Genomic DNA, 24,333 nt, shown 5'->3' on the forward strand with positions numbered 1-24,333 from the left:
TTGGGTCTTTAGTTAATTCTTTATGAACAAACAAACATTCGGTCTTAATACTTTTCAGTCACAATCAAAGACTGCTGGGAACTGCCACAGGACAGCAGAGTGGCTCAACAGTTAGCACTGGTGCCTTTCAGCGCCAAAGACCTGGATTCAATTCCACCTGCGGGCAACTATGTGTGGAGTTTGCGCATTCTCTCAGAGTCTGCAAGAGTTTCCGCCAGATGCACCTGTTTCCTCCCGCAAGCCAAAGATGTGCAGGCTACTTGGATTAACCATAGAAAATGCGGGGTTACAGGGATAGGGTAGCAGGCTGGGACTCGGTGGCATGCTCTTTGGAGGGTTGTTGTGGCCTCGATGTCCGGAATGGGCTGCTTCTACCCTGTCGAGGATTCTATGAAAGTTGCATTCTTTCCTTGGTCAGATATAACAGAGGTTAGTCTCAGAATAAAGCCTTCTGATACTTCGTCCAAATTATCCACCTGTACTCTAACCTCTGATGTCCAAATTTCCTCTCCACTATTCCCACACAGCAGTCAAATAGACCGTTACCCCTTCTTAACATACAAAACACTTGGCATTCTGAATGACGTCTGATTACTTTTTCTCACTAATCTATTTCAATATGACCCATGTTCCACCCCTCACCAATGCTGGAAAACAAAACCTTTTTACATCAATAGTTCAGACATGGAATTAGCCATGACATCAGCAATTCAGCATAGACGCTGCTTTGGGGAATCTAGCTAATTCCATAAGGATGAAAAAAAACTAGAACAAACATCATTAAAATTAGATGCAGTAATATCATAAGCATCATTTGTGGGACACAAACACACTTATTAGGTTGAATGGCCTCAGTGAGATGTAAACACAATGCAATTAGAAAGACTTAACATTATTTGAGCAATTCTGTAAAACAGGAAAATACCAGGACACTCTCTGCACATGGCTGCAACTGTATTTTAAATGAAACTAGAAACAGAGTAATTTTGCACAACACATTACCTTTGCCAATGATTATCCCAGTCTTGCTGCTCGGTACCGTGAAAGTGAACTCTTGAAGTCCACCAGGAGGGCCCATATTCCAATTTGCTTGGCCTCTCCCTCTTCCTCTGCCTGGCCCAGGACCACCAGGACCTGGAGGCATTCCAGCCTAAAAATGAGGGTGAAAAAAACTTCTGAACTATTCTTTACGGGATGGTTCCAACTGGCGAACAACACAAAAAAGTTTCCTAACTATCAACGTTCAATACAAGGTAGGAAAACAGCAAAATGTCAGTGAAGCACAATTATGACAAACATTTAAACCGACATGCTTAAAAGAAAGCATTTGTAACCTAACCTCCACACTTCGTAGGAGGTCTGTAAGTATTTCTGCAGCGTGCTGACATCTGTCGGGAGGGCCCAAGATCTGAGCTATCCTTTCTGGCGTCGTCCCGTCATCTTGTGATAAAAAAATTATTGGGAGGATTTTTTTTGGAAAGTTAAGAAAAGTATAAAATTTAAATGACTCAAATTGAAATGGGTTAGTCTTTAATAAATTCACCTGGCTTGAACTGAATCCTCACACCAGCATCGTTCTGTATCTTCTTAATCATTTCTCCGCTTCTCCCTATTACAATACCAACAGCAAAGCGAGGTACAGGGACCTAACAGTAAACATAATTAGTATATATTGTACTTTGACAGAGACACCCTACGGCAAGACCAATGGCAATATGAATAATATTGTTTTTGCAGGCACACCTGGCAATGAACTCAACCTGATGATAAATGAAAATTAAATAAAAACCAATCAAAAATAAACAGATCACTGCATTTCAGCACTTCTCTGCTGAAGGGGTTGAAATAAAAAGTATTCAACCTTCAACTTATTTAATTTGCTGGTCAGTATGGCTTGCACTTACATCCAATGCTTCATTTGTTCCTCCTAAACGGGATCCGTACTCATTACGCTGCTCTCTAAAACCACCCTGCTCTCGGTCACGAATTAGGTCCATCACCATATCCTTGGCTTGCTAAATCACACAATGGAAAAATACTTGTACTCAATTTTTCTGATATTAGTAACACTTATGATGACGTAAGTTGGCAAAAACAATCATCCTACCTGTACTTTAAATGGATCTCCAGTGATGCGGAGGGGTTTATCTGATCCTGTTGGCTGAGGTCCATCTTGAATCATCACCATCTTGACTCCCGCACGCTCCTATTTTACAATAAAACAACTCCATGTACTCACCTTTGCATGTTGAACCAAGTACCATACCTCAGTACTTACAAAACAAGGTAAAAACAATGAACATAATTCTTACTTGCAGTTGCTTGATTGTTTCTCCACCTTTCCCAATTACAAGTCCAGCTTTGCTCGCAGGAATCATAATCTCCTGCACTGAAGTACCTGGTCCATCTCCATGATGCGTACCGGGACCAATTCGGCCTCTTTCAACAATTTGATCAAGTAACCTCTTTGCAGCTCTATATAAACAAATACATTAAAAAGGTAGTTTTAAGTATACCTGAAATGAGAATGGTGGGTGAATGGGGAGAAGAAAAATACAAATATTAATTACTTCCCTATACACTACCAGACTTGAATATAAATTCAGAGTGCTAACTGTAATTGGACTACTTGTGCTTAAACCACACAGGTACACAAATGATCATTCTGCATTGTATTTATCCTAGGGTAGGTGCTATGGTACGCCATACACAGAAATCACTCAACATTTTAAATATACTTACACAATGGAATCAGGACTTCCTGTCAGCATGCAAGATCTTTCTGGTAAACCACCACTGTCTGAAAATCAAATTTATGTTATGTCAGAGCATATCGAGCTAGAACACAATCATAACTGGAGCTTGAACACCAGCAGGAAAACAAAGTAGATATTAATGGTAAATTACTTTGACTCATGGAATATAGGAAGTGGAGTTCTACTATAGAGATCACTGCTGCTTACCATTTATAGAAATAATCTGGTCAAATTCAAGTACAAGACCAACATTTTAAATTACACCGACTCAAGGTATAATAGCTCATAAGCAAGGCAACAAAAATCAATATGTTACTAAGAACTTTAACATATGTGTAACTGTATCAAGCATATTAAAAGCTGTAAATCACATGATGGGGTTTACTTCCAGAGGAAGAGAATTTGAAGCAGGATCTCTGTTGTGACTTCTTCTGAAAAGTGCAGAGATCCATAGCCAACAATAAAAGATTGGCACTAATTAATCCCAATAAGGCGTTCAGGAAAACTTTTCTTCCTCAGAGTATTGATAATTTATTTGATGGACTTGAGAGGGCGAATTCAGTTGCAATTCCCCACAGGTAACAGGAGTAAGCTACTTTCTAGGATCACTGCAGTCAACAGTGGTGTGAGTTGAGTAGATACATCACGCTGTTGACAGGAAAGGAGTCAATTTTGAATGATGAAACTGGGATTGAGTTCCAAGTCAGGGTAGTGTGGGCCGCTTGGAGGTAAACCTGCAGCATTTGTTGCTCTTGTCCGTCCAGGTGTAGGGGTCATTGTTTTGGAAGTGCTGTGAAAAACAGTTTTAATAAGTTGCTGCACTGAATTTGCAGATGGTATAAATCACTGCTACCATGCGTCAATGGTAGAGGATCAAATGATGAAAGCTGTGGATTAGCTGACAATCAAATGGATGGGAATATGGTGCTGGAAAAGCACATCAGGACAAGCACCACTCTTGACTCTGATTTCCAGCATCTGCAGTCCTCGCTTTCTCGCAATATGTTCTAAATGGATGGCATTGGCTTGGATGGTATCAAACCTCCTGAATTGTTAACTACTCAAACAGAGTTTTCAAGGTGTTAGATATTGCTCATAGGGCTGAAGGGTATAAAGTGGTCAATCATGATCATATTGAATTGCAGAGCGGGTTCAGAGGGCTGAATGGCCTACTTCTTTTCCCATTTTCTGTTTCCCAAGTGTTGTTCAAATTGCATTCCGCCAGACAAGTGGGAATAATCTTAAATATTCCTGACCTTGTAGATGGTGGACAGGGTTTGAGAGTCATAAGGCAAGTGACCTAGTCAGAGAAACCTGAGTTTCTCACAGGCTTTTCAATAGTATGTGCCTGTCCCGTTCAGTTTCTCAATGTTGATAGGAGTGTTGGAACGCCACTGAACTTCAAGAGGATATCACGTTTTCTCTTGTGAGAGATGGTCATTATCTGGCACTTACGTGGTATGAATGTTACTTGCCATGCATCAAGTCAACCCTAAATTTTCTATGGATTTTGCTCTAAGTGGACAACTACCCGATTGGCTTTTATTTAATTTTCATTGTGTGCACTGTTTTTATTCATATCTGCCATTGGTCTTGTCAGTAGGGACTCTGTGACAGTGTCACGAATAGTGGTGGACATTGTGCAATCAGGCAACATTCCCACTTTTAATTTCAATCAAGAATCAGCTGAAGCCAGTTGGTCTTCAGACATTACCCTGACGAGTTCCTCCAGTCATGTTGCAGGACTGACATGACTAACCTCCAACAATCAAGATAAACCTCCACTCTGCTTGATATGACTCCAACCTGTGGTGCCTCCTATTTATGAAACATCCTACTGAGCCTAGTTTTGGTGGGGCTTCAACAGCATCTTTCACCACTTTGGGAATGAGAACAGGCTAATGGGGCAGCAGGTGGCTGGCTGGAGTTTGTCCTAGCTTTTGTGGACAGGAAAGTCCAGGATACCTTTTTAGTGCTAGGCAGACACCAGTGTTGTTTTAACAGAACAGCTCTACTCTGCATGCAAACTGGTCCTAGAGCACAAGATTTCAATATTTCTCTTGCCATCACACACAGAACTAATAGAATTAGATTGCATGTATGCAAAGGAAGCTGAAGTACATGTAGTGTGTGAGTCTGTGTAATAAGTAGACAGAACCAAATGAGGAGAAAGTGAGGACTGCAGATGCTGGAGATCAGAGCTGAAAATGTGTTGCTGGAAAAGCGCAGCAGGTCAGGCAGCATCCAAGGAACAGGAGATTTGACGTTTCGGGCAAAAGCCCTTCTTCAGGAAATGAGGCAACTGATCAGGTGAAATGAGGCAAAGTACAAAACTGGTCATGCAGAAGGTAATCAATACACACCTATTAAACTGAATGGTCCAATTTTTTGATAACACAATTAGAAATTCATATAAATCCAAGGCATCAAACTATCCTTGAATCAAGGGGCAACAAAATAAGACCTTGATTTAACAAGACCAAAATTAGTACACATAGAATAAACTAACTGCACATGGTTCTAATTCTAGACTACGGTCTCCTTTCATGTGTTTCATACCTATTTCAGATCCACTTCCTGTAAAATAAGATGCAAATAATCCAATCAAAGCACAAACTCAAAGATTAAAACTATCTTACCAGGAGCGATCTGTACTTTGCACCCAGACTCTTGTTGAATGCGTGAGATTTGTTCTCCACCTCGACCAATTACTGCAATTAAAAATATCACAAATATGCTGATTTTCAAACCAAACAGAACTATCAAATATGCTGGCAAACAGTTTCACAAGCATAGTCAATTCAGCAAAAAACAAGCCAGCAATTGCCATCTCTTTGAATCTATTACTGAGAGCACAGGTTCCCAAACTATGTCGTGAATGAGATGAAAATTTTGGGATCACAAGCTCTGAGGTATAATGGCTGTGTAGCAACGGGCCACTTTGATAGTTCTGATTGGGGACTAAGGGTCTGTTGGATCTCCATTTGAGTGCACTGAGTTTGACTAAGTGATGATCACCAAGAGATCATCAAAGCGAATGTTCCCTGTTTACTGGTACCTCTACATCAAAGTTAAATTCAAAAACCCATTCCCTGGGATTACATTATTTACCTATTATGCACTTCTATACACAATACAGGAATGAATCATAGAATCCCTACAGTGAGGCCCTTCAGCCCAGTAAGTCCACACCGACCCTCGGAACAGTAACCCACCCAGTCCCATTTCCCTACCCATTTCTCTACGTTTATCCCAGACTAATGACCTCACCTACACATCCCTGAACACTATGGGCAACTTAGCAAAGCCAAATCACCTAACCTGCATATCTTTGAATGAATAATCATGCCACAGATCAAAGAGTTGTACATCAGACACAAAACATGAGCATTCAGGTGCAGCAGCTAGTTATCACGACAAATGGAACTTCAGCTGACCGCCACTGGAATCAATCCCTCCAAACACCAGCTCTTACAACTCTGGGGTCAAATTAATGAGTACAGCGACCAGAGAGCGAGACAGTCAGGAAAGAGAATGGGTGTGAACAGAGCAGGGAGAAAGAAAAGTACAAGAGCAAGTGAAATTCAAAATTGCAAACCCAGGAATCACAACGGTCATGAGGTGGTCAGAATGAAAAACACTGATTTTCTTATGGAAATTAAGCATACATTTCAGATCCAGATAAACAGCAGTGCATTATCCGAATCACTTAAACACAAATCATTTGCTAAAAGAACAGTTTATTCTTCTCTGCATCATCAGAAAAAATGACGCTTCACTTGAGGATTGGTTAACAAAGGGAGTGTCTGGATTAAAGGGTCTTTTTCAGGTTGGAAATGTACAGTTTCACAATGATCAGTTCTATCTGTATTAGTGACTTGGAGGAGGGGCAGAATGTAATGTATCTAAATCTTCTGACAATATAAAAGCAGATCGGAGGGCACATATTGTTGAGGACACCTGGAATCTCCAAGGAGATATGGATAGCTTAAATGTCCAAAACATTGTTGATAGAGTTTAATGAAGGAAAACTTGAGGTCATACATTTGGCAGGAAAATGAAATGTCAGACTATTATTTAAATAGAGAAACTCCAAAGGCTCCATTGTATATGAGACACAAAGACATGAGCAGGTGGTTAACAGAACAAATGGAACTTCAGCTGTTACTGCTAAGTAGTTAGAAGTTTAAAAGCAGGAAAGACTTCTTACACATACAGGGTGTTGGTGATAATGCACCTGGGGTTTGGTACTGTACTAAATGAAAAGGAGAAACTGATATTGGTGACTGTACTAAAGAGGCTCACTAGGCTGATTCCTGGGGTTCAGGGGTTAACCTATTGTGAATGACAATGCTGGTTATGCCTTACCACTATTAATTTCACTATTCCTAGAACATGTTAAGATTAACAAGGAGGAGACATTAGATGTTTTAACAGACACCAACGTGCATAAATCCTCAGGGCCTGATGAGATTATCCCAGGTTGCTACGAGAGGCAAGGGGCCCTGATAGAGGTGTTCATACTTGGCTGGCAATACGTGAAATGTCAGATGAGTGAAAGATAGCTAATGTGGTTCCTTTGTTCAACAAAAACAGCAGGGATAGGCCAGGTAATTGCAAATCAGTTAGTGCGACACCAGTGGCAGGAAAGGCACTGGTTTCTGAAGGAAGCTCTTATCTAACTAATTTAATAAGAGTTTATTTGAACCAAATGACCAAATATATTGATGAATGCAGTGCAGTTGATGTAGATTACATGGACTTTAGGAAGGATTTTAAAACAAAGGTCACACATGGAAAGCTGCTCCAACTGTTAAGAGCCCAAGAATCCAAGGCATGTTAGTGAACTGAATCCAAAACTGGCTTACAAGCAATGGGCTGTTTTTCTAATTGGAAGCCTGTGACCAGCTGTAATCCAAAGGGAACAGGAACCCTCCTTTGTTTGTTATGCACATTAATGACTTGGTACAAATGCCAATGGGATACAGAAGAACCTCAATTAACCGAAGGACATGGGCAGGGAGTATTTCCTTCAATTAATCAAATGCGGGATAACAGTTTAACCAAACATTGGGACCTTGCAATCTTGTTCAGATAATCCAAAGCCGGATAATCAAGGTTCATCTGTAATTAGTAAATCTGCAGATTAGATAAATTGGTCAAGGTGTTGATAGTGATGAAAATGGTCTCAGATGACACTGATTGGGCAATTGTGGTCACTGCACTATGGGAAAGATGTGATTGCACCTGACTGGGTGAAGAGGAGATTCATCTGGAATGAAACATCTCCATTTTGAGCTAGGCGAGTATGTGGGTGGGTAGATTTACAATATTGAGAGGCATAGACTGGAGATTGAGAGTCTCTTCTCCAAAGCAGGTGTGCCTAAGAACAGAGGGCCTAAGTTTAAGGTGAGGATTAAGTACTTTGGAGGAGATCTGGAAAATAATTTTTTCTCACACTGTGGGGTAAAATATGAAATGCGCTGCCTGGTAGTCTCAATATTTAAGATGAACCACTTAAAAAGCCAGGGCATAGTATGCTGTACACAAGGGCAGGGACAGGCCTGTTTCTCTGCTGTATAACTCAGTTTAGAAGCATGAGGGGTGGTCTTATTGTGACAATACTGCTCCTTTAACAAGGTCATGATGTCCTTGATTTTTTTCCCCCAAAGTGGTCATTAAAGAGACAGTCTCTGAAAAGTCTAAGTTGAAGGGCTTTAGAGCTAGTCTGATCATAGCTAACAGATACTGCCAGAGACAAAAGGCTTTCAAGTTTAAAAAGAACACTTGCACAATGAAAGGGGAGTGGCCAGTTGTCCCAGCTCAGCTTTTCTCTGATTTAGTTTTAGTACAGTAGTGATTCTAAAGCTGCTGAGCCCAGATAAGCAGGTTCCTGCTGGTACTCTCTCTCTCTCTCTCTGACATCTCTCCAAAGACCCTGTGAGTGATTTTACCTTTTGTGCCAAGGGGTTTTTAATGGGGATTGTTGCAAGTATTTGGATCAGCATCATTAAGTTTGGATAACCTATCCATAAACCCAACAGATTAAGTTATTCTACATTCTGTTCTCTTGTTTGTATTTCATTCAGTAATTTATATTAGATTATTTAGATTACTTACAATGTGGAAACAAGCCCTTCAACCCAACAAATCCACACCGACCCGCCGAAGCGCAATCCACCCAGACCCACTCCCCCAGATTTACCCCTTCACCTAACACTACAGACAATTCAGCATGGCCAATTCACCTAATCTGCACATTTTTGGATTGTGGGAGGAAACCCACACAGACACGGGGAGAATGTGCAAACTACACACAGTCGCTGGATGTGGGAATTGAACCCAGGTCTCTGGCACTGTGAGATAGCAGTGCTAACCACTGTGCCACCCACAATCTTGTAAATAAATTCTGTTTTGTTTAAAAATAAGTGGCTTGACCAACATCTTCACTCCTGGAATATCTGATTTTCATCTGCTTAAAACTACTGGTAAAGTTAGGCTCTCGGTTACTTTCTTGAAATGTTTTGAGGGGTTTGGCTTGGTCCTTAACATTATAGAAATTTACAAGATTCTGAGGAGGTTTGACAGGGCGGATGTTGAGGTGTTTTCACCGGTGGGGAAATCTCAGACTAAGGGAAATAAATACAGAATAAGAGGAAATGCATTTAAAACTGAGATTTGAAAGAATGTCTCCCAGAGGATAGCAAATATCTGAAATTTTCTACCTTCGAAGGTTGTGGAGTCTAGAAAATATTTAAAGACTTAAACAAATTTCTGATATATCAAGGAGTTGACAGCTTTGCTGAACTGGTACAAAACAGGGATTCAGGCCTGGAGCAGATCAACCATGACCAACAAGGCAGGACTGAAGAGTGAAGTGGTCTGCTCTTGCTCAAATTTCTTATGTTCTGGCAAGTATATCCATCTGGTCCTAATGCTACTTTTTACACAATTGCTCAAACCTTCTTTCAATTTACAGAAAACAATCAAGTTTTTCCTTAATTATACTGAAATGAGTCATATACCAAACACAATGTAGTTAGGCAAGGCCCAAAGCAGAGAGGTTTGACTGTCTGCATCGAGTTAGCTGATCCCACTTGTGCCAATGCTACATTAGGAGATGAAACAAGTAATCCCAGTGACTCTTACTAGGAGTTGGATGTGTGCAGGTCATGTAAGGACGGTGCAAGGCTTTGCCTGAATTTGGTTCAGCTTGCCCGATATGTCGATTTTCCTGCTCCTCGGATGCTGCCTGACCTGCTGTGCTTTTCCAGCACTACTCTAATCTAGACTCGATGACGTTAGACTGGGAATAGTGGTAGAGTGTTAACTTGGACACAGGTTGACAACACTGACTAAATAACATACTAGAGTCAGAGTCACAGAGATGTACAACATGGAAACAAACCCTTCAGTCCAACCAGTCCATGCCGACCAGATATCCCAACCCAATCTAATCCCACCTGCCAGCACCCGGTCCATATCCCTCCAAACCCTTCCTACTCATATACTCATCCAGATGTCTTTTAAATGTTACAATTGTATCAGCCTCCACCACTTCCGCTGACAGCTCATTCCATATATGTACCACCCTCTGCGTGAAAAAGTTGCCCTTAGGTCTCTTTTATATCTTATCCCTCTCACCCTAAACCTGTGCCCTCTAGTTCTGGACTCCCTGACCCCGGGGAAAAGACTTCGTCCATTTATCCTATCCATGCCCCTCAATTTTGCAAACCTCTACAAGGTCACCCCTCATCCTCCGACACTCCAGGAAAAACAGCCCCAGCCTGTTCAGCCTTTCCCCGTAGCTCAAATCCTCCAACTCTGGCAACATCGTTATAAATCTTTTCTGAACCCTTTCAAGTTTCACAACATCTTTCCGATAGGAAAGGGACCAGATTTACACACAATATTCAAATAGTGGCCTAACCAATGACCTGTACAGCCACAACATGACCTCTCAATTCCTGTACTCGATACTCTGACCAATAAAGGAAAACATAGCAAATGCCTTCTTCACTATCCTATCTACCTGCGACTCCACTTTCAAGGAACTACGAACCTGCATTCCAAGGTCTCTTTGTTCAGCAACACTCCCAGGACCTTACCATTAAGTGTAGACGTCCTGCTAAAATTTGCTCTCCCAAAATGCAGCACCTTGCATTTATCTAAATTAAACTCCATCTGCCACTTCTCAGCCCATTGGCCCATCGGCCCATCTGGTCCAGATCCTGTTGTAATCTGAGGTAACCCTCTTCGCTGTCCACAACACCTCCAATTTTGGTGTCATCTTCAAGCTTACTAACTGTATCTCTTATGCTCGTATCCAAATCATTTATGTAAATGACAAAAAGTAGAGGGGTCAGCACAGATCCTTGTGGCACTCCACTGGTCACAGGCCTCCAGTCTGAAAAACAACCCTCCCCAACCACCCTCTGTCTTCTACCTTTGAGCCAGTTCTGAATGCAAAAGTGGCAAGAAATATTCTCAACAGAATAAAAAGGCAAATGAAACCAGTGGAGGCAAACAGAATGGTCTTCCAGGCAAAAGGTATATGAAGAGGCAAATGATTTTTACTTTCTAACAAACCAACTATTCGAACAGTACAGTGTTTAAGCATGTAGAGTTGATAGCAGCCTGTTTATTCTTTATGGAAAAACACCCCAATGTGCTTTTCAAAGACAGTGGTCAAAAACATGAAAGTGAAGCTCAAGGTGTATGTTAGGAAAAGTGACAAAAACTTCAGAGAGGTAGTTTTTAAGAAGGTCTTCAAGCTGACTAACGCGAAGAAAGAGTGGTGCACTGAATGAAGTGTAAGAAGGTTCTTACACCCGGGAACTATCCAGCAGAAGGCTCCACCAAATATAATTTTTAAACAAGGCACAGGGAGTAAAGGATGGGAACAGAACTCAATGTAGGCTCCTTAAAGGCAAAGGGCTGGTCATAAAATAATCAAAACATGAATCTGGAAATAACAAAAGTGCTGACAGCTTCAGCAGCATCTGAGCAGGCACAGATGCTGTCACAGGGATCAAAATTCAGTGTGCATGATGGAGGATGTTTAGGGGAAAATCAGCCAAAGTATGCGGGTGGGAAGGTTCACCACAGTCTTTATTGAAAGTATGGAGTGCAGCACAAGCTAAAGCTGGTTTTTCCCAAAGGTATCTGAGGTTGGTCAAACAGATGTTGACAGCAGTAAAAAGCAGTAAATGTTCAAGAGTCAAAGTAACATCATTGGTGTACACAAATATAAATGGAATAAAATAATGTGTTTACTTACTGAATCCAACCATACCGTCAGGTACTTTGTATTCCTCCGTGGCAATTGCCCTATGTATAAAAAGAGTTCAGAAATTATCTAACACTAACTGGCACAATTGGAGGTTTCTTCAGTCCCATTCTTCCATTCCCACTGCCCTCGCACTAAAGTCCTGGGCCTTTGGCTGCTCACAGCATTGACCAATTGCTACCACTAGATGGACATCAGTTAATACAAATTAAATGCAATTTTTACAGCACATTGTACTTTCTTTATATTTGTACATTTGTTAAATGATATTTCATGTTGGCGTTCAGAATTGTAACGAATTTCAACTGACAATGCTTCCATTTGTTTCTGCTCAAGTCCCACAGTACACTGCAGTATAGATGTCCTTATTTAATAGTTATGGTTGTATTGCAGAACATCAGAGTTTTAAATGAATAGCCTTTAAATAAGGCAAACACAGAAATAATGCTGGAGAAACTTAGCAAAGCTTGCAGCATCTATGGAAGTAAAAACAGAGTTTTCATTTTGAGTCTAGTATGATTTTTTCCAGAACAAAGTATTGGAAAATAGTCTTTTATACTGTTATGAAGAATAAATATGTTAAAATAAGCATTATTTTCATTAGGAATCAATGTTAAAACCAAAGTTAAGTTCCTGAGCACAGTTTTGCTTTGGAAAAACAATGAAAATTATTATACTGTAAGACGCATGAGCAATTCTGCAATATCCTCACTGAAATTACAAAAGAGATCATTAAATATTCTGAACATTACAACATTGGCAATATCTTAAAAATAAAATCAGCCAACAATCACCAGTCTTTCTCAAACAGTCCCTCTCACTTGAGATTAACATGTTACTGTTCCAGCTGGTGGATTCCACGTGGTCGACAGGTCCAGTGCATCATCTGCATTCTTAGCCACAAGACCAGTATCACCATATTTTGATGCCCTCCCAAATCATTTGCACCATCCACTTTGATGAGCTGGGAGATGGTACAGTGGAGGCAGTAGGCAATTACTGAGTGTTTCTGACTGATGTTCAGAAGGGATTGCAGTATTAAACTAAAGGCATCGAATAATAGAATTTAAAATGGCTCCTCTAACATTTTATCAATGGCTTTAAAATGGCTCCTGAGCCCACCCTGCAATCTGAGATTTTAAACTGCCTCCAGTGCTTCGTTTCCAGCAGTGAGGTACAACAGTTTTCTCACCAAAGCCAGTCCTCAGGCAAGGAAAGCTTCAGTGAAGAAAGCAAGCTGCTTGACTTCACAAGCTTTGTACAAGTTCCTCAACTATTGCACAGGTAAAGAACTACACAATACCATCAAGAATTATTTTTAAAAAGCTAAACAGCACTTCCTGTGTCACGACAGACAAACAAATTAAAATGAGTTACTTCAATACCTGCTCAGAGTAACTCAATTCCAGTTTTAACAAAATCACATGGAAACCTATGATTCACCTCAAGTAGTTTCTCTAAAGAACAAAGCTATGATGTTTAAGTGAGGACAGATTGCATTGTAATTTAGTTGGAAGGAACATGCATTGGTGTTACCAATTTTAGGACAGTAAAGCTACAGATTCAATCTGGCAAATACACTACTTACTCTGCACACATTTAATATTTTACATATATTTCATGGTACATTTTTTTGGCCAACTCTTGACTATTCTTTGACTTGAGTACATTTTCAGACCATTTCAGAGGACATTTAAAAGTCAACCAGATTGCAGTGGGTCTACAGTCACATTTGTCAGACCACGCAATGATAGAACGACCTTCCCTGAATTATCGATGAGTTTCACGATCATTAATTTGATCAGCTGGAATTTGAAACATGAATCCAGAACACCAGCCTCAGGATCGAGTGACAGGCCAACCAAACCATCACCTTCCCAAGCTTATTAGAACGGGCTGTGAAACAAGCACATTGGTCTACTCATCTCTAACCCCATTTCATAAGAAATACTTGGTCTTCACCCTCCATGGAAAATAAATCAAATTTCCCAGTTACATACTTATAATGCTAGTCAAACACCAAACAAACCTGTACGTGCACATTTTAGAAAGTGTGGCTGGGGCCTATTACATAAAACCATAGAACACTATCGGTGCAGAAGTGTTTTTTATGTCTATCAAGTCCAGACCAACTTTGCAGGAGCAAGTCAGCTGATTCCACACCCCTGCCATTTCCTCATAAGGCTACAAACGTTCTCCCTCTATCACAGAATCCAGACAGTGTGAAAACAGGCCATTTGACCCAACAAGTCCACACTGACCCTCCAAAGAGTATCCCACCCAGACCCATTCCCCTACCATATTACTCTACACTTCCCATGACTAATGCACCAACCAACACATCCCTGAACACTATGGGCAATTTAGCATGGCCAATTCACCTAAACTGCACATCTTCAGGTGCTTCGCCAACTTCCCTTGGAATAGCTCCATTCTCTCTCCCTTCACTATAACCTTAGAGGAACATTCTAGGGGCACCAAAGGTTTCCTCATACTGCTTGTGACTCTTAATCATCTACAATCAGCTCTTGTTTTCAGCTCTAGTAAAAATGGCGAATTTCACATACCTACTTTGTTGAGATCCCTCAGATTTGAGCATCTCCAATAGCTTATAACGCGTACAGACAATTACAGTCCCTGGCTTGGAACCATTGTTTTCTATTCTTTACTGTGTCAAGATTTCATACTTTTCTAATGTTAAGTGCCTAGAAATGTCCGCAATGCCTCAGTCGAAGCGAAGCTGATGTTTTACAAAGGTCCACCATAATTTTCACATGCTGCCTTAACCATGGTCTCAATCTGCCCTCACACCTTCAATAAATGTGCATATGCAACCCCAGAAGACTATGTCAGTACCCATCTTTGGAATAATGCCCAGGTTACCCTGGAAATTAGAAGTAGCATTTCAAGTGGTGCTCACAACAAACAGGATGCTGCTATCAAGCCAAAAAGATATTCTACCTGTCATACAAATCAGTGTTGTAGTACAGGAATTTCAATTGCTTTGTTATGCTCGGTACATAAGCCTATGTTCCAAAGACTGGCACATCATATCAAACAGCCAATAGCTTGAGCTGCTCCCAATAAGATACTGAACATGCCCAGCCAGCCACCCACACTTGCAAAACTCTCAAGTTACCAACATCAGACATGACTTTACAATCGGGACACAATTTGCAGGGTAACCCAGTGTTCAAAGAATTACGGCGACAAACAAATTAGGATCGCCCACTGGGCTTGCAGTATGTGCACTTGCATACAGTGGAAGCTACATATTAACATTTGGGCCCTGTGCTTTGTGAAGAAAATGTACATGCACTGCGCTGTTTCAACTCATCATGCTAAGTGACAGCCATTTGCTGGTTCATTTGTCAAGTTAATGTTGAGGGTCAACTTGTCTGGTTTATAATTTGAATAAGCCTGGCAGTAAATTTAAACATCATTAATGGCGCATACTCAGTGGTACTGCCTGTACAATCAGAATCCACTTGCTATTAAAACAGCAGTCTCCTCTCGTCTATGAATGCTGATTTTTCCCTTAAATTGGTATTCTTGTGTGTTGTTCTGATGAGTGCAAAATGAAAGGTTTTGGCAACTTTTCTTTTAAATCAGCCATGCCACAATTTCTTGATAACCAAACAACTTTTTAAGTTAATAAATGTCTTCCCTACCTCTGTTGATGCATTGCAGCTAGCTGTGCTCCAAATGCTTGGAAGAAAAAAAACAAGTATTAACCAATAATCTGATGGCTGAACATTATAAAAACTTAGAATGAAAGTTTATAATAAAAACTTATTAAAAGTGACAAAATGCACAGCATGAAAAAGTTAAAATTACGTTTATAAAGATTTTAACGAATGCTAGACACAGAATTTACAATAGAATCAAACCATTTGATGAAACTGCTTATTAAGTGGTTATGCTCCACATGAGCCCCCTCCCGCCATATCTAATCTAACCCTGTTGGTACACTGTTCCAGTCTTTCAGCCTCCTTTGGTTAAACTTACCCTCAACTATGTTTATCCTATTGACCTTAATTACTCAATTTAGTACATACTACAGCTGTAACCACTTGCTCGAATCTTGGGGATATATTCATTCTTGCTACCAGTTGCACCACTTCTGTTTCTTACATATTCCCCTCCATTTGGCAAATTTCCAATAAAGCCAAGAGACACCCTGCATTTGCACATGGGCACCTTGTCAAGTAGACATATGAATACCAATATTTCTAGATTTCAATATTTCAAAACTGTTATTCACCTGCTCACAGCAAATGGGTATAAAGAGAATTAATAAGCAGCTGAGGATGGGTCATCAAGATCAACCTTTAGGTTAATGAGCTAAGGAAACCTAGGTCATACAGTGGAAACAAACTCCATGAAACTCTCTGTTGACAAGATAGTTGCTGTTTGTGGGATGCTATTGTGCTGCTATTTCTCTAAAACTGACTTGCGGTCATAAACGCTGTTGTACAAGGTGGCTTTTTTCTATGAACCAGGATATCAATCAATAAATCATGAAGGCTTAAAAATTTAGACAAATTTTGTTCAAGGCAGAAGGCAAAATCAGGCTCATAAAATGATTTTGGAATCAATCTCTTGAGCACGTTTCTCCTTATTCTGGAAATAGGAATTCAGGCCAAGTGACCTGAATTTTTGAAACAAATTTCATTTTCGAAGACAAAACAAGTCATTCCCATAAGCAGAAAATTACCTCTCATCTTTTCACAAACTTCATAATCATTTTTGTTAATATCAAATGTTATTTCCATTTTTTTTAAAAATAAAGAGCAATCAAGCTGCAATGGTCAGATTGACGCGAGCTTAACACACTAGGTTTAGGGAAGCAAGACTTCATGGAAATAGTGTCTTTCAAATACTTAAATTACCTACTCACTGGAAAAAATCTATGATGAGAATAAATAACCAGCTGAGGATGGCTCAATTTTAAATTAATGAGCAAAGAAAACCCAGGTGATACTGATTGTGGAAAACAAACTTCACCTTAAGATCATGTTATGATGTCTAAAGTTGTTTAATAGTTAGTTAATATTAAATTATTTTGATTGGTTTCCAGGATTTCTAGTTTTTATTCTATTTATCATCTCGATATGACTGACAGAAGGAATGACCCAACCATGTGGATGATGCTGTTGAAACAATGTTATCCGTTTTAGAAGAACATTGTCTCAATTTATGCCAACCAAACGTGAACAGTTTCAACTGACTAACAGGAAAGCACAAGACAACCAATGCACATGGCATCTGTGCTGGCTAAGCTCCATCAACTTTGTAGCAAATCAAATCTGGTTCACAAAATTAAGTAATTTGAATAAAGCTAAAATTGTTTGGGATACATGCAAGCAAGTGCATTTCATAACTTGTGCTCATACAACAGAAGAGTGATTAGTCATACAAGTCTTTTTTTTTTAAATTACAAGTGGGAAAAGAGCTATCTCAAAGTCGCTAAAATGGAAGAGCCAGAAAAGCACTACTTACGATCATTCTGAGCAACTTTCTTGGTATCTGGTTGATCTGCAAAACAAAGAATTTTCTCAATTGATGCATCTAACTATTCCACCAAACCAAAGAAAATAATCATTGTGAAGCAGCCCTGTCAATTTTCATCTTTCAGAAAGCAGGATTAACAGAGGAAGGATGTTCCTGATGACAGGGAAGTTCAGAAAAAGTGGTCATAGTTTAAGATAAGGAATAGGCCATTAATGGCTGAGCTGAGGAAAGACTGCTTCACGCACAATAGTGAATCTGTGAAACTGTCTTCTACAGAAAATGGTTGAGGTCAAATATTTAATGTTTTCAAGAAGTTGGACACTGTTCTTCAGGATAAAAGAAGTAAAGGTTACAGGGAGAAAGCAAAAACTAGGTGTGGAGTTGAGTGATCATACTGAACTGTGGAGCAGACTCAATGGGTCACAAGGCATACTCCAGTTTTCTTTGTTGTTACATGAACTAAAAAAAAAGAATTTTGTAATCAAAATTATTACATTTGCAGTACATTTGGAAAACACAACATTCCAAGCAACATCAAAAGTTAGGACTGACGCAAAATTAGATTCCTGGCCCGAACTTGAAGAGTTATGCTTGAAATTCAGTGTCAGCGCAGAAGAGCAGTCTGTAAACAAACTGTAGCGTCGTCAGCAGATCCGCATTTTTTTTAAAAGCTAAGAAGGAAATTCTCATATCCACACTTTACTGGACAGGCACAACAGTCCACCAATACAGTTGAGTTCATTTCTATAAAGCTTTCTCCTATATCCTCTGTACAATTTCTAATGATCAGCAAAAAGCTGTGCTGACAAATCAGCACACTAACCAGGAACCAAAATCACATCCATATTTCTCCATTAAATCTCGTTCCTTCTGGTTAGTTTAAATATTGCAGTTTGCAAAGAACTCTCAATTAATGTCTCCTATGGCTGTTAATTGTGACAGAATTCCAGGGTTATGGGGGGCAGAGGAAAGTGGAATGAAGACTACAACCAGGTCAACCTTGACCTCACTGAATGGCAGAACAGAGTCAAAGAGCTGAATGGCCAAATGCTGGTCCTAAGTTGAATGTTTTAACTCTGTAGTTCAATCAAAGTTTGTGTAAAGGAGAAACACTGTCCTACTTAGAAAATATGTTTGCAAATGTACTCCTGCACAAAAATTGCTCAAACTAGAATAAAAGCCATTCTGTGTCTTATATTTTGTAAAGACAAGATAACATTCTCAGACTAATAGAAGAAAATGAAGTTTAAACCACTTCACATGCCAGAAGACGACAATATCAAATGACCTTATCCCCTTAAATCATGTCATACATACATGTCAACATGGCACCAACTCTTCAAAAATTAAGCAAAAATGTGGATGGTGACTTCATTATTTTGCTTGTGTATTACCTGTCAATATCACAACACCAAATAAACCTCTTCTCATTTCCACCTTCTTATAAATCAGGACTGTGCAAGATCTGTTTTTAATTATACACAAGCAGCTGTTTTCTACCTTTGAAAAAAAAATGCTCCCTACTTGCTCACGTTCAGATTTGTTGAATAATCATTTCAAAACATTTAAAAATTGTTACAACTTTCAGGTCAAGTGTCATGAAGAGTCTGCTCAAGGTCAAAGTTGAAAAGCCGCTTAGCAAAATGAAAAATCTGCAACATTTTGCACCATTCCTGAAACTGACCCGAAAAAGCTCTAGAGTGAAGAATGAACAAAGAGCCATTATGACATAGAAGAACATGAGAGTTCTATTTTGCTCTGTTCTTGACCTGACCTAAAACAATCTTTAAAATGAGAATTAAACAGGGGCTATTAACGCACTGAACAAAGAAAAAGTCAGCCACTGTTTAGAGATTTCTGAATAAATGTTCTTTGAAAACATTAAACAGGACATGAAATTGCATTTTCATATACTTAAGCAAAGTAAAATGACCATTTTGAGCTGGTGCTACTGAGATATTCTGTTTCTCTCATTTTTATCAAACTCTTTAGAGCTATTATAGTTCATACCATAAAAGAAGCACTTATTGTCATACAATGAGTTTGAACCGTTATATTTTAACTACCTATTATGTATCCAACTTATCTTTTATTTCTTCAGAAAAAAATTCCTCCTGGTGTATTAAACAGACAGTACCTTATATTGGAATGTCTAACTCTAGATTCATGCCACAGGGCAAACAAACTCTGCATCCACCCTGTCAAGCCTAATAATCTTTAACATTTCAAGAAAATCACCTCATATTTTGAAATATCAATAGGTACAAGCCCAACATACTCAACTGCTTCTCATAAAAAAATTCAGCCATGCCATGACTAATTCAATTTGATACTACACAAACTTCCACAGTTAACCATGCCAAGAATCCTTTTTCCTGACCAAGGTATATTTTTCTTGAGTCGTATGCCTGCCATTATTCATCAACTTGTCTTTTCTGCTTAAGTTCTTTCACACATCACTCCAGCAAACTCTACTCATCCCGTATTTAGGTTAGGACTGTTATTTCCCTCCCTAGTATCTCATTCTGAAACTCAATGCTAAATTCTACCATGTTCTGACCACTGATCCCTGGAAGATCTTTTAGATTAGATTAGACTTACAGTATGGAAACAGGCCCTTCGGCCCAACAAGTCCACACCGACCCGCCGAAGCGCAACCCACCCATACCCCTACATTTACCCCTTACCTAACACTACGGGCAATTTAGCTTGGCCAATTCACCTGACCCGCACATCTTTGGACTGTGGAAGGAAACCGGAGCACCCGGAGGAAACCCACGCAGACACGGGGAGAACGTGCAAACTTCACACAGTCAGTCGCCTGAGTCGGGAATTGAACCCGGGTCTACAGGCGCTGTGAGGCAGCAGTGCTAACCACTGTGCCACCGTGCCGCCCTTAGAATAGTGGCCTTTGTGCAGTTATTTCATATCCCCTTCCTGGACCTATTCCTGCCAGCTTGCACTCGAGCCAACTTATTAAACCTACCTTATTACATATTACCAGCTCCAAAATAGTTTAACTCTTGGTTGAATCCGAGACAATCTCAAACTGTGCCAAAAACATACTTTTTTTTTCCCCCAGGGACTACTTCTGCCAATTTGATTTTCCTGATCCATATGAAGATTGAAGTTACCTATGATACCCTTTTAGCATGGCCTCATTATCTCATGATTCACTGTCCAAGAGTACAGCTACTGTTACAGGGCCTATGGTCTATCAAAGGTCTCTTCTTCCCCTTTGTTATTTATAACCTCCAGCCGTTTGGATTCCAAATCATCTGACCCAAGGATAGTTTCTGTGGATTATGGGTAATCCAAGATGGAGGATGGGAACAATTTCTGGCTGTAACACGCTGCTGTTTTTGGAGTTATTTTAGGTGTTGGGAGGTGGTTTCCTCAAATTCCAGGAGCAGCAATTACTATTTTACAAGCTGTTGCATTGCTTTGGAACTCTGGAGGAAAAACAAAGTCAAAACAACAGCACTTTTAAAAGGGAGAGGAACAGACAAAGGCAGCACATAGTGAGGTCAGTGCAGGAGTGAGAGAGAGAGAGAGAGAGAGAGAGAGAGAGAGAGAGAAAGAAACCTACACTGCTAACTGACAGTGAACCTGCGCAGTACTGCCTTTGCTGCTGAATTCATGTATCGCTGGACATCAGTGTGCGCCTGGGAAAATTATCAAATAGTGAAATTCACAACTGATCTTGGAGGAACCTGTTTGAGAAAGGTCACAGCAGAAAGACAGATAAGTGAATATTTTTAGGTGTGGCCTGGGGAGTCTGCAATAGTGAATAGGGTGGGTTCTTTCTTGATTATATGGTTTATTGAGATATGTCTCTTGATTAAAATTAAAAATATAATCCAAAAGTATTAAGTTAGTCTGGAACAGTATTTTGTAGAGAAATAAGATGGGGCTATTTTCTAGGTCTGCGGATTGGAAGAAGCATAAACAGCCCTGAGTAGAGTGAGATGCTCTTCTTGTCAGATGTGAGCGCTTAGGGAGAGTTTACATGTTACTAAGGATTATATCTGCAATAAATGCTGTTGGCTGCGAATCCTATCAGATCCAAAGGAACAGTTGGAACAACAGTTAGAGGGCAACAAGGAACATTCAAGAGCAAGGGGGTGTGATGGATGGCAGTTATAGGATAGGAGAAAAGTCGCAGATACAGTTACACAGATGGGTTAACTCTAGGAAAGGTAAGAGGGAAAGACAGGTAGTGCAGGAGTCTTCTGTGGGTATCCCCATTTCAAACAAACATGTTGTCTATGAAAATGTAGAGGGTGATGGATTCTCAGGGGAAAGTACCATGAACAGCCAAGTTTCTGGTACTCTGATGGGCTCTAATGCAATGAGGGGTATGTCGGGTTCCAAGAGATGGATTGTGTCAGGGGACTCCCTAGTCCAAAGCACAAACAGGCGCTTCTGTGGACAGCAGCAAAATCTCAATGGTGTTGCTTCCGTGGTGCCAGGATCAATGATGTCTCAGAGGGTGCAGAATGTTCTCATGGAGGGAGACAGCCCAGCATGACATAGGAAGGGAAAAGGTTGAGATTCTGAAGGGAGAATATAGTGAGTTAGGCAGAAATTTAAAAAGGAGGTCCTCGAGGGTAGTATCTGGATTACTGTCGGTGCTACGAGCTAGTGAGGGCAGGAATAGGAGGATAGAGCAGATGAATGCATGGCTGAGGAGCTGTGTATGGGAGAAGGATTCACATTTTTGGATCATTGGAATCTCTTCTGTATAAGGACGCATTGCACCTAAATTGGAAGGGGACTAATTTACTGACAGGGAGATTTGCTCAAGCTGCTCGGGAGAATTTAAACTAGCATGATGGGAGTGTGGGTCCCAGGGAATTAGTGAGGAAAGAGATCAATCAGAGACTGGTACAATTGAGAAAAGCAGCGAGCCACACAGTCAGGGCTGGGAGGGACAAAGCAGAGAACAATGTACGACTGATAAATTAAACTGCATTTATTTCAATGCAAGGGGCCTAACAAGGAAGGAAGATAAACTCAGGACATGGTTAGGAACATGGGACTGGGATATCACAGCAATTACAGAAAAATGGCTCAGGGATGAACAGTACTGGTAGTTAATGTTCCAAGATATAAATGTTCTAGGGAGGCAAGAGAGGAGGGGGAGTGGTACTTTTGATAAAGGATAGAATTACAGCTGTACTGAGAGGGAGTATTCCCAGAAATACATCCAGGGAATTATTTGGGTGAAACTGAGAAAAAAAAGGGGTGATCGCCTTATTGGGATTGTAATATAGACCTCCTAATAGTCAATGGGAAATTCAGAAACAAATTTGTAAAAATATCTCAGTTACCTGTAAGAATAATAGGGTGGTTATGGTAGGGGATTTTAACTTTCCAAATATAGACTGGGACTGCTATAGAGTTAAGGGTTTAGATGGAGAGGAATTTGTTAAGCATGTACAAGAAACTGTTCTGATTCAGTCTGTGGAAGATGCAAAGCTTGACTTACTCTTGGGAAATAAGGCAGAGCAGGTGACTGAGGAGTCAGTGGAAGAGCACTTTGGGGCCAGGGACCATTCTATTAATTTTAAAATAGTGATGGAAAAAGATGGAACAGATCTAAAAGTTGAAGTTCTAAATTGGAGAAAGGCCAATTTTGATGGTATCAGGCTAGAACATTCAAAAGCTGACTGGGGGCAGATGTTCACAGGTAAAGGGATGGCCAGAAAATGGGATGCCTTCAGAAATAAGACAACACGAGTGCAGAGACAGTATATTCCTGTTAGGGTGAAAGGAAGAGCTGGTAGGTATGGAGAATGCTGGATGACAAAAGAAATTGAGGGTTGGGTTAAGAAAAAGGAAGAAGCATATGTCAGGTAAAGACAGGATAGGTCAAGTGAATCCTTAAATGTGTATAAAGGCATTAACAAGTATACTTAAGAGGGAAATCAGGAGGGCAAAAAGGGGACATGAAATAGTTTTGGCAAATAGGGTAAAGAAGAATCCAGGGTATTTCCAAATACATTAAGGACAAAACGGTAACTAGGGAGCAAATACAGCCCCTCAAAAATCAGCAAGGCTGCCTTTGTGTGGAACATCAGGAGACGGGGGAAGAGTATTTTGCATCAGTATTTACTGTGGAAAAGGATGTGGAATATATAGAATCTAGGTAAATAGATGCTGACACCTTGCAAAATGTCCATCTTGCAGAGAAGGAAGTGCTGGATGTCTTGAAACGCATAAAAGTGGATAAATTCCCAGGACTTGATCAGTGTACCCGAGAACTCTATTATCGATAGTCATAGTTGACGCGCTGGAAGACCGAATAATGGCTATCACGGTGCCACTGTTTAAGAAAGGTGCTCAGGACAAGCCAGGGAACTACAGGCCAGTGAGCTGGACGTTGGTGGTGGGCAAGTTGTTGGAGGGAATCCTGAGGGACAGGATGTACATGTATTTGGAAAGGCAAGGATTGATTCGGGATAGTCAACAAGGCTTTGTGCGTGGGAAATTATGTCTCACAAACTTGATTGAGTTTTTTGAAGAGGTAACTAAGAAGATTGATGAGGGCAGAGCAGTAGATGTGATCTATTATGGACTTTAGTAAAGCGTTTGACAAAATACCCCATGGGAGACTGATTAGCAAGGTTAGATCTCACGGAGTACAGGGAGAACTCGCCATTTGGATACAGAACTGGCTCAAAGGTAGGAGACAGTGGGTGGTGGAGGAGGGTTGTTTTTCAGGCTGGAGGCCTGTGACCAGTGGAGTGCCACAAGGATCGGTGCTGGGAC

The 24,333-nt window shown here is 40.3% G+C and overlaps 1 protein-coding gene across 2 annotated transcripts in view; it reads right to left on the minus strand.

The window, feature by feature from the left end:
- Positions 1-24,333, minus strand: part of fubp1 (far upstream element (FUSE) binding protein 1) — a 44,143-nt gene that overhangs the window by 6,583 nt on the left and 13,227 nt on the right. For both annotated transcript variants that reach the window (XM_060830632.1, XM_060830631.1), the window contains exons 3-13: positions 17,548-17,583; positions 15,717-15,753; positions 12,037-12,086; positions 5,396-5,467; positions 2,743-2,800; positions 2,313-2,475; positions 2,108-2,206; positions 1,905-2,015; positions 1,544-1,646; positions 1,340-1,440; positions 1,003-1,150 (exon numbers count right to left, since the gene is read on the minus strand). In XM_060830632.1, coding sequence (XP_060686615.1) covers positions 1,003-1,150; positions 1,340-1,440; positions 1,544-1,646; positions 1,905-2,015; positions 2,108-2,206; positions 2,313-2,475; positions 2,743-2,800; positions 5,396-5,467; positions 12,037-12,086; positions 15,717-15,753; positions 17,548-17,583 — 978 coding nt within the window. The remainder of the gene's footprint in view (positions 1-1,002; positions 1,151-1,339; positions 1,441-1,543; positions 1,647-1,904; positions 2,016-2,107; positions 2,207-2,312; positions 2,476-2,742; positions 2,801-5,395; positions 5,468-12,036; positions 12,087-15,716; positions 15,754-17,547; positions 17,584-24,333) is intronic.

Source organism: Hemiscyllium ocellatum, chromosome 9 (genome assembly GCF_020745735.1).
Source record: "Hemiscyllium ocellatum isolate sHemOce1 chromosome 9, sHemOce1.pat.X.cur, whole genome shotgun sequence".
Taxonomy (NCBI): domain Eukaryota; kingdom Metazoa; phylum Chordata; class Chondrichthyes; order Orectolobiformes; family Hemiscylliidae; genus Hemiscyllium; species Hemiscyllium ocellatum.